The 12,034-nt window shown below is 34.9% G+C and overlaps 1 protein-coding gene across 1 annotated transcript in view; it reads left to right on the plus strand.

The window, feature by feature from the left end:
* Nucleotides 1-12,034, plus strand: part of plekhh2 (pleckstrin homology domain containing, family H (with MyTH4 domain) member 2) — a 49,262-nt gene that overhangs the window by 946 nt on the left and 36,282 nt on the right. Inside the window, exon 2 of the mRNA XM_051126746.1 lies at nucleotides 3,080-3,217. Coding sequence (XP_050982703.1) covers nucleotides 3,098-3,217 — 120 coding nt within the window. The 5' untranslated portion in view covers nucleotides 3,080-3,097. The remainder of the gene's footprint in view (nucleotides 1-3,079; nucleotides 3,218-12,034) is intronic.

Below are 12,034 nucleotides of genomic sequence, written 5' to 3' on the forward strand. Positions count from 1 at the left end.
ATATTTGGCTGAGATACAACTATTTGAAATGTAGAATCTGAGGGTGCCAAAAAATCACCTTTAAAGTTGTCCAAATACAGTTCTTGGCAATGCATATTATTAATCAAAAATTAAGTTTTTATATATTTACAGTAGGAATTTTACAAAATATCTTCATGGAACATGATCTTCACTTAATATCCTAATGATTTTTGGCATAAAATAAATAATTTAATAATTTTGACCCATAAAATGTATTCTTGACTATTGCTACAAATATACCCCAGAGACTTAAGACTGGTTTTGTGGTCCAGGGTCACATATTAGCTTCCTGATCTTCTATGTGCAAATCCTTGTGTACAATTCTAGATCTACATTTAATTACCCTGTTATCCACTTTGGCTCACTTTCCCTAAATTTCCCTCTTTAGGAGGTTGTTCCACAGTAAAACATGTTGTTTTTATTCGCATTGGTTGAGATTCAAACCCTCAGTGTTATTTACCAGGACAGCTTAATTGAGCTCCACACATGTATCCACTCTCTTTATGCCCGTGCCAATGCTATAATGAGAGCTTATTATAACCAGAGAGAAGTTGTAGTGAAATGTCACTCACACTTTGCTGTTGTGCTTTCCCTCACCTGTTTTGCATCAGTTGACACATGTTTTTCATAATTAAAACTTTTATGATGGAAAAGTGTGATGATAGTGCATCAGTGCTGGCTGAAAGGGTTTGTTTTTATAGTGGTGGGCCGCATTTCCCAAAAGCATCGTCAACCTAGGTACATCGTAGGTCCATTGCCACCATCTCTATGGTAAACTTAGCCTACAATGCTTTTGAGAAACGCTCCGCCTGCATGGCCCTCAAACACTTACTTTAGCCATTCAAGACCAAGACAACAATACTGTCTCTGCTGTAAAAGTTCTCAGATGTCATACATCTATATGGAAATTTCAGATATACCTGTACTCTGTATCAAATAAACATCTATGCATGTCCAAATGTAATTATGAGTTCTGTGAAACATGGGAAGCTGTGAAAAGTCAAACTGTGGAAGATGCACATTTTTGTAGAAAGGAGGAGATTCTTTTGTCCAAATGTTAAAAGAACAAAAAGTCAGTCTGTCATTCTGCTTTTCACCACTGAAACAACAACTGATATTGTTTTTACATTTTGATGTTAAAGGTCAGTCACATGCTGACTTGTTTGTTTGGCCGTTACTTTTCCTATAGACCATGTCATTGAACAAATTTAGGTAATAAATAAACTAGTTCAAACTGTAAGTTTTAGTGAACTGAATTATATCTCTGGTTTAGCAATTCGTTTTCATCATCACACAAAACGTTTCACAGAAGTCCCAGTCTGATATTTTTCTTGTACTACAGTGGCATTGCATGTAATGCATGTAGGGGGATATATTACATTATTTTCAAATGGATTTTTTGAAATTTTTACTGCAGTTTAGTTCCTGCATTTAACCCTTTAACTTTCACCCCCATTTTTGAACATAGACATGAAAGTGCACTATCCAAACTTAAATGAAATGACATTAAATTGTTGTAATTCATGAACAAATACATTTTGTAATATGATTTTTAAGTCCCATTTCCACGGTAATGTAATGTCCATTTTTAAAATGGCTTTCACAAGAGGAATTTTGAGGTTTTACACTTTCAGTTGAAATATAATTTCTGATTATTTCTAAAACGTGAAAGGCAGTTTTCATTTTTGTTAATTTGGCAAGTGGAATTAACATTGATATTGTTGTTTTTACATTTTTTCAACATAAGGATATATATATATATATATATATATATATATATATGATTTGTAAGTAATTTGTAACTTTTTTATGAACATTAAGCATTATTTCAACATTTTCCAGTATTAAACAACAACTGACAATATTTCATCCACATTTCAGTGTTAAAATGTGACTGGGTGGTTAAAGTGATGCTAACTAATAGGACATATAGAAATATCAAGACGTATTTCAAATATAGGGCCCAGTGAAATCCTTTTAATTTTTTCCCAAATTCAGTTTTATTTATTTATTTATTTATTTATTTATTTATTATTATTATTATTATTATTATTATTATTATTATTATTATTTTTATTTATGTATTTATTTATTTATGTTTTTTTTTTTTTTTTTTTTTTTTTCAAATTCTGTTTTCTTCCATTTTAATTTTTTGGGATTACTTTTAAAGCACTTTTACTTTTAAATGTCTTAATCATGAAATCATGAAACTTGCACAATTTAACAGCAATTTATTAAAAGTTTAATAAAAAATGCATTGTAAGGTTTTTTTCTTCAAATTTAGTTTTTTTTTATTTTTACCAAGTTCAGGATTTTCCATTAATTTCAAATTTCTAAAGTACCATTTTAATGGTTACATTATTTTTTTATATATATAATTGAAAACACCTCTAATTAATTGATTCTATTAAACAATATTTTTTTTTTTTATTGTTATTATGTTTGTTTGTTTGTCTTTTTTTGGTAAATGTATATAAATATTCTAATAAATAAACATTTTAATAATAGTAGTAGTAGTAGTACTGTCATTACATTAAGTAATATATTTCTGTCACACTTCCTTCAGGTTAAACTAAAGTTTTATTTTGACCTTAAGGTCCTTTTTGTATATGATATGACGATAGTTTCCTTTAAAAGAAATGCTCATGCTCAGAACAGTTCTAGAGGTTATGTTTATGTGTTTGTCTAGTCAAATCATGGCCGCAGAGGCTGAAAACACTGTGAGCGTCACGGTCATGCGCATTTCAGTCACGCGCATTGATTTATTCATCCAAAATTTGTTAAAATCCACAACATTTCGCGTTATACAGTAAATTCAATGTTTATGACTGGATTCCTTGAATCCATCCATGTTTTCCCCATTGCGGAAATCACAGGGCCATACAAATATTGTGAAAAGGCTGAAAAATCAAGATAATTGTTTTGCAATTTCACCCATCCAGTCCTGCATCTGGATGATTTATATTTGGTCTTATCGTCATTGGTTTATCTTCTTGAGTGGTCTTCTACAACAAGCTCTATGTGCCTTAAGTCTCATGCTGTTTATGTGATGTGGCAGGACCTGAGGGGTGACGGCATGGCGGAGGGCGATGAAGGCGCAGGTGGGGAGTGGAAAGAGAAGTACATGGCCCTCGAGGCCCTGCTCTTCAAGTTCCGCGGACAGATGAGTGTGATCCGAGAGCTCACAGCAGAAAAGGTCAGTCAAACACACCACATCTCAGTCCCTGAGTCTCTTCACTCAGCCTGCTGTTTACACTGATGCTCTCAGACCTTTAAAAATCATTATATGAGACCGCATGCTGAGCAAGTAAATCCTACCCTACCCCGGCCATCTTTTATTGAAGTAATAACAGAACAGGCATATGATTTGTCTGTAACTGTCACCGCCCCACTAATTCCAGTCTATGTATTTATATTGCCGAGATACTTAATCAAAGAGAATTCTAGGAAAGGCAAAGAAGCCACCTATTAAAGTATTGCTCATTTCCATGTTTGGTTTTCGTTTCAACGAAAGAGTGTGTGTGTGCACTCCATGGCCTATTTCTTTGGCCTGTCTCGAGGGAGAGCAGATTAGAGGTTAATATAAACAGACGCCTAACCACAGGGCTCCAGACTGCTGCATTCTGGGATAGCAGAATCTTCTTTGAATTGCAAACTCAGAATGTATCTTGTGCTTTAAATGTTCAGTCATGTGACCTACCAGTGTCAGTTGTATCGCTGCACTGTTGTGTCGATTCGCTCTTCTCCTATGGCCTCATTGGATAACAAAGTGTGCATTTCAGAAATAGCAGGTCATCTGGATACTTTTATCCTACTGTTTAATGAATACTGTTAATTCGGACAACCACCTGCTATATAGTAGGGAAATATGCCATTTTGAATACTGCCTCAGTCTCATTAAGTGTGACCTCTGACCCCTGTGATGCTGATTCAAGTGTATGATTTCATCATATGAGAATCGCATTGTAATTGCTTCTCATTCCTTCATCAGTAGGCGTGTTATTGTTAGCAGCTGGGTAGTGTCTGGCCTCACTTATGTGTGCCATCTATTATTCCTCCTTTGCATGGCATGTGGACACATTCCCTTATTGCAGTAATTAAAAGCTGCCATTTGATGTTTACATAGGGCCTCTTTCATGACTTGTCTACTGACTGTAGGTCCTGAGTTGTTAAAATACAGATAGCTGGGAAGCATGGTTTAGCTAAGGATACGTCAGAGAGTAATCTTGTGGGAAAAAAGAAAGAAAAAGAAGAAGAGGATGAATTGGAAGGACTGACGTAGGAATGGCCCAGATGATCAGCTAGTCACCCAACATCTGACCAAATAATTAGTTGCTGACTAGATTGTTAAGCTATGTTTTAAACAAGGGGGGGTGAATTAATGGTGACCTATTATGCCTCTTTTTACAAGATGTAAAATAAGTCTCTGATGTCCCCATAGTGTATATGTGTAGTTTAGCACAAAATACCCAACAGATAATTTTTTATAGCTTATTAAAATTGGCACTTTTAGGGTATGAGGCAATACGTGCTGTTTTTGTGTCTGTCCCTTTAAATGCAAATGAGCTGTTGCTCCCAGCCCCCTTTTCAGAAAAGGGTGGAGCTTCAAGAGCTGGCAAAAACAAAGTGCGAAGAAGCACTTTCAGCGAGGCGATTTGGAAAACAAACGAGTATCCTCAGCAGCTCAGATGGAGGGAGTCTATGGAGACTTCTATGTTTGTTGATGCATCCCAAAAAACACTTGTAATGCATCTTTGGCGTTGACATTGTATTATCTCCTGCAACTACCCCAAGAAAACAGCAATGGCGGACTGCTGCTTCTCACTCAGGGCTGTGTCTATGGTAATAAGGCAGAAATTGTCACAAATGGGTGGGATTTCTCCCTACGATGACATGTACATAGGGAGAAATTTAGAATCGCATGTTCAGAGAGACTGTTCATGATTTATTGGGATTATAAAAAAATAAGTGGGTGGATTTTTATCACATGACTGTGTTCAAACACCTTATAAAAAAGTGATTTTTGCATAGGTCCCCTTTAAGAGTTTTAGCATGCTAAATATATTTGCAGCCACACAAATGGACAATAATGTTATTCACTATTTACTTAATAACAGACATTGGTGTTATCATAGAATTATAATATTATTAAACCTTCATAGTTTTAAAGCTTTAAAGCTAGTTATCACATAAGTTATCACTCTTTGAGGAAACAGGCTTTAACCTCATTTCAAGCGCTAGAATTTACTGCCTAAGTCCACTTCCAAAACAAAGATTCACATATAATGTACTCACCCCCATCCAAGATGTTCATGTCTTTCTTTCTTCAGTCGTAAAGGAATGAGGTTTTTTGAGGAAAAACATCAGGATTTTTCTTCATCTAATGGACTGCTATGGTTCCCCCGATTTTGAACTTCCAAAATGCAGTTTAAATGCGGCTTCAAATGATCCCAAATGCGGTTGTAAATGATCCCAGCCGAGAAAGAAGGGTCTTATATAGCGAAACAGTTATTTTGATAAAAATAATACAATTTATATACTTTTTAATGTCAAAGCTCGTCTTGTCTTACTCTGCCTGGACTGTTTTTGTTCCGGTTAGGGTATGTTGAAAAACTCCCATCTCATGTTCTCCCTCAACTTCAAAATCGTCATATCACTGTTTTACATTTTTGTTAAGGGTGTTTGATCATTGCATGTTCACTTTGCAAAGACTGGGTCAGTACTTCTGCAGCGATGTAGGATGATTTTGAAATGATTTTTGAAGTTGAGGGAGAAAATACAAGTTTTACAACATACCCTAACTGTCTTGAGGCAGAATACACTGCAGAGTTCATGGAGCAAGACAAGATGAGCGTTTGAGATTAAAAAGTAATTGTATTTTTTTTTAATGAAAATAACCCATTGTTTTGCTAGATAAGACCATTCTTCCTCGGCTGGACTCGTTTACAACCGCATTTGGGATCGTTTGAAGCCACATTTAAACTGCATTTTGGAAGTTCACAATCGGGGCACCATATCAGTCCATTATATGGAGAAAAATGCTGAAATGTTTTCCTCAAAAACCAAAGTGGACATCTCCTTTAAAACTATGTTATACAACAATGTATGTAACTTATGTTTTAGACATAATATTACCAGGTACTTTGTCTATTTTTGTTCCACCAACTAAAATAGTTCTAACAAAGAACAGTTGTGCATCTGTGAGCAACAAACAGTTGCTCAGTGTTTCTTTATTCAATGAATCAGTGGTTTTGAACAAATTGGTTAAGTGAATAATTAAATGACTCACTTATTAAGACAGTATGTGCATTCTATTTGACCGTAAGTGCCCTGTGAAGGACTTGAGATTCCAATTTAAAAATCACTTCACAATCACTTCACAGAAGTGGTGGACAGTAACGAAGTGTACTTAAGTTGATATTTTTCAAGTAGTATATTATTAAAATATCTGTAATTTACTGGAGTCGTTTTATTTTGAGTAACTTTTGCTTTCACTTCACTACATTCCAAAGCATTAGATTGCACTTTTTAATTCACTACAATTCATAAACCCTTTGTTACTCCTTATTATATATATCACATGCTTTCGAGTCGACAACTCACTGATTCAAATGATCCGTTTAGAGCGAGTCTCCACTGAACTGAATTCACAAGTAAGAACCGGGAGATCTTGTGAGCGCGTACGCGACTGATGCTGCGAAAAGTAAGTTACTAATGTTGAATTTTAGGGTTAATTATTGTAACTGAAAATCATATTTAGGTCAAAACCGTCAGTTGTTTGTGAAAAAAATATGCTGTAAAGGGTGATCTATTTAAGCCCACTGAAATGCTTGAATGCAGACACATTACTAGAGACTAGTGTCTCTATGTTTTATGTCAAAAAGCGAAACATTAAAATAACACAGATTAAATAAAATAATCATGCATGTTCATATTCCCCGCTGCTGTAACGTTATTTAATTAAAATGCTACACATTTATCCCTATGTGACATCTGTTTTATTTTGTTGATCAACAGTATAAATTTTTAGTAGTAGACAGATATGAATACTTATTCATAACCATACTGAAAATAAGTCAGTATTGTTAGCTGATGCTAACTGTCTAGCTAACAAGCTTGCTGGTCTTAAGTTAAGGTGATTTTTAAATATAAAGTCCAAATATTTTTATTCAACCACCTACATAGATTACATCTCAGGGAAAAAGAAAGGATGTGATGTTCAGAACATGGTAACTACAATAATTATCAAAGTGGGAAGTGATGCCCTCTGGGCACATTTGGCCAGGGGTGTTTTTACACCACAGAGAAGGTATTTTCCTTAAATTGTTCTTTTTAACTTAAGGCCTTATTCTTATGTCATATTCTGCAAAACAACAAGCTTTAAAACACATTTTTCTTACTGGTGAAAATTAGATGGTCAAATCTGTTTTCTCTCAGGTACATCGCAGTGTAAACTTCACAGTGAACATTGCTACATTACTCTCGTCAACATAGTCCATATCAATAACAAATTATATCTTGACTTCTTTTAGTGGTTATTTTGGAAAATCACAGGTATTTTGAGCAGTAGGGTTATAAAAATTATGTGCTAATATAAAATTAAATTAAGTAGCCTATATAAAATTGCTAAATAATTCGATCAGTACTTTTTACGTAAGTACATAAAAAATCGAGTACTAAAGTAAAATTGAAAAAGTAATATTTTATTATACGTATCTGTATTTTTACTCAAGTACTTGATTTGTGTATTTCGTCCACCACTGCTTTACAGGAAGTGAATAAGGAAATACAGTTGTTTTGTTGAGTGTGTTTGAGCTAATCAGTTTGATTTAGTGAATGATTCAATGACTCACTTATAAAGACAGTCAGTTATTTCAGTCTAAATCAGTGGTTTTTAAAAAAAATTATAATTTTTGCCTCAATATTCCCTCTTCACTTCCCGTGAAGTGACATAGCGACACTTTTTCTCCATGTAATGGACTGATATGGTGCAAAATGCAGTTTAAATGCGGCTTCAAACGATCCCAAATGCAGTTATAAATGATCCCAGCCGAGGAAGAAGGGTCTTATCTAGCAAAACGATCGGTTATTTTCATTAAAGGGGTCATCAGATGCCCATTTTCCACAAGTTGATATGATTCTTTAGGGTCTTAATGAAAATTCTATAATATACTTTGGTTAAAAATGATCAATGGTTGTGTAAAACAACACCCTTTTTACCTTGTCAAAATCAGCTCTGCAAAAATCATCCCATTCTGGTCGAGGCTGCTTGAAATGCAAATGAGCTCTGCTCGCCCCGCCCCTCTCTTCTCTCTGTGGAGTGACGAGCCTGTTTACTTTAGCCGCATTTAGCCGCGTTTAACCGCTAAACTTGCTAACTAGCACATTACTACGTAAGGCATAGAGATTCATAAAAAAAACCTGTATACCCCTTTAAAAGAATACAATTTAAATACTTTTCAATCTCAAACGCTCGTCATGTCTCATCAACTTCAAAAATCATTTCAAATTCATCCTACATCGCTGCAGAAGTACCGACCCCGCTTGGGAAGAGCAAGACAAGACGAGCGTTTGACATTAAAAAGTATATAAATTGTATTATTTTTATGAAAATAACTGATCGTTCCGCTAGATAAGACCCTTCTTTCTCCGATTTCTGTGGTTTACAACCACATTTGGGATTGTTTAAAGCCACATTTAAACTACATTTTGAAAGTTCAAAATCGGGGCACCATATCAGTCCATTATATGGAAAAAGCTGAAATATTTTCCTCAAAAAACATAATTTCTTTACAGCTGAAGAAAGAAAGACATGAACATCTTGGATGACAAGGAGTTGAGTACATTATCTGTCAACTGTTGTTCTAGAAGTGGACTTTTCCTTTAATGCGCTGCTTATATTGACACACACACACATCCAGGAGCAATGATCTTTGAAAAAATCTTTCCGGCCCTTATCTGGCTATCTGCCCCTTCCCTCTACCTCTACCCCTCCAACTAAAAGAGAATCAAGATGCCGCTACCCCTTCACGTAAATGCAGAAAACAGAGGGGTAGGGGTAAGTGGCAGAAATAGGATTGGGCCTAGGTCATCACCCCCTACGAATGTATCTGATTTGGGACTCTATTTATCCTTCCTTGTCAGTGGGTATGTCTCAAACTATGATTTTGAAAATACTTCGTTTCACACGTCTTGTAGGACGGATGACAATGTATAAGAGTGAAAGGGAAAGAAAGGGAGCAAAGTGGGAGGAGAGAGACAAACAAACTGTGTGGTAAAAAAAACTATCCTTTAATCAGAGATTCCCAAGGGAGGAAATGCCTGGCGTCGTGTTATACAGGAAGTTAGCATGCTAAATACATACACAAACAAACACATATATGCTGATCCAAGTGTGGTTTGTTGGGAGAAATGTAGGTTATTTTCTCCCCTTGTTCACTTCCTGTTTGGTGAAGTTTGAATGAATCAACCAGACATGGACAGCAATTGCTCATCATGCAAAGAGACTTAAACAGTAACGGACTTTTGCTGTGATACATCTTCAAAAAATGTCACAAAGAAACACATGAAGAAAATTTAAGTGGCTACACCATATGCTGCTTATGACCAGATGCAAACCTTTCTTTTAAACAGTTATGGTTAAATATGGCCAACTTTCAAGTGCAGTCAAATACATATGAACTTGTGTTCTCACACTGAGAGCACATTGTGTGAAGCAGGAATCTGTTGTAGGTTAGCGTTCCGCTCAGCACCCTCAGATTGATTCCACATTTGTTCAGGCGGAAGTGACCAGAGAGACCGGGACCCTAGCATAGTATGATTCAGAGATGTAACAGACATTGTTTTATTGTGGTATGTTTCTGAGGTTTGAGTTCCTGGATGATTACTTGTACAACAGGCCTCCAAAAAAATAAATAAAATAAAATAAATGTATTGGTTGTTTGTATAACTATATATTTTTTTTATTTGTACAAAATTATATATTTGTGTTTTATACTGATACTACTGAATATATTTTTCTCCACTATTACAGTGATAATGTATGTATAATTGGTAACATTTGATAACTTTTGTTATCAAATATTACCATTTGATAACTTTTTGCTAACATGAACTAAAAATAATATAAGCAATATTTAAATATATATATATATATATATATATATATAATATTTAATGATAATTGTTATTGGTTGAAAATATGAAAATATATATATATATATATATTTTTTTTTTTCATTTTAGTCAAATACAACTTTTGCTTTTAAGAATGTTTTAGTAAATTAACATTAGCAACGATTAATGCTGCTACGAATAATAAATGCTGCAGCAGTATTGTTTATTGTTTGTTCATGTTTAACAAATGCAACCTTATTGTAAAGTGTTACTTAATCTTTTAAGAGTTAAATGAATCATAAAATTTATAATTAGGTAATTAACTAGTTTTGTGTAACTAATTTTGTTTAGGTAATATCATTTTTCATGTTTAATTCAGATTTCATGTATATCATTTTAAAATAACATATATGAAGATATATAGTTTTATATAATATATAATATATAATATATAATATAAACTATTTCCATTGATGTATGGTTTGTTAGGATAGGACAATATATGGCCAAGATACACCTATTTAAAAATCTGGAATCTGAGGGAATCTGCAATCAACATCAAAATATTGGGAAAATCACCTTTAAAATTGTCCAAATAAAGTTCAATGCATTAGCAATGCATATTACTAATCAAAAAATAAGTTCTGATATATTTACGGTAGGAAATTTACAAAATATCCTCATGGAACATGGTCTTTATCTTAATGATTTTTGGCATAACAGAAAAAATGATCATTTTGACCCATACAAAGTATTTGTGACTATTGCTACCAATACACCTGTGCTACTTATGACTGGTTTTGTGCTCCAGGGTAACATATATACATCTGGACCTAAATTCATTGTATTCTAAACTTAATTGACAATCAGTTGTTGAAGCTATTAAGGTGTGCTGACCCAAAAATCTTTTAACAACCTGGGCCAAGTCTAAACCAGTAACCAGGCATCACAGCTGGCAAAGGGGCATGTCTGACTTTGACATGTATATATTGCCATTATTATGTAATCAAAATGAAAATTACTATTGCTGGTCTTTAATGATAATGTCAAGTTACTTTAATGTATTTGCACCAAAAAATGAGAAGGATTTATGCTGATATCATCCAAAACCACACTTTGCCAGGGGTGTTTCCAAACTTTTGGAGGGCAGTGTATAATAATGTTTTCAGCAATGGATTCTGCTGGAATGAAAACGTGAGCTTCGAGCACATTTCAAAGTGAAGTATGCAGTTTGTTGCTGTAGGCCACAGATGAGTGGAGTGCGGAGCAGAGGCTGGGTGACGCTGGGGAATTTGGAGCCGTAGTGCAGTGAAGGTTGTCACACAGACAGGCTTTGTGAGCTGGCCTGTAAAGGGAGGCTGGATGAGGGGTGCAGGGCGGGCCGGCCACAGAAGGCCGAGGATGGAATGCATGGAATGGAGGACTGACTGTAGCCAGGACCATATGGAGCAGAGAAGTGAAAGGGATTGTAGAAGATTCAAAGAGCTGTTGATGGAAATGTAGAGCTGCAAATTGATAAAACCATCCAGCGAGGTTTTTCGTTTGTTTTGATATAACCCACTCCCATTGGCAGCTTTTTTGCTTCGTCAGCAGTCTCTATTGTTTGTGTCACCGGAAATTGCTATTTATCTTTGAAAATGAATGATGCTGGTCATTTTGTTGCTTGGAATCACTCTGGAGCCCTGCACATGGCATGAGGATGAAAAACTAGACATTGTAGCCACAAATTAAGAATTTCTCAAGAGTTATTCATCCCTGGCCATGTTTTATTATTTAAAACGTCCAGATGAGTAAGCAAAATCACTGAATCAGTTTGTGATTCATTTTGAATCATTTAGACTGCTCACTTGCGTGCTGAATTGTTTGGACTGCAGAGTGCCAAATACAACTGACATTG

This window comes from Labeo rohita, chromosome 13 (assembly GCF_022985175.1).
Source record: "Labeo rohita strain BAU-BD-2019 chromosome 13, IGBB_LRoh.1.0, whole genome shotgun sequence".
In the NCBI taxonomy this organism is placed as follows: Eukaryota; Metazoa; Chordata; class Actinopteri; order Cypriniformes; family Cyprinidae; genus Labeo; species Labeo rohita.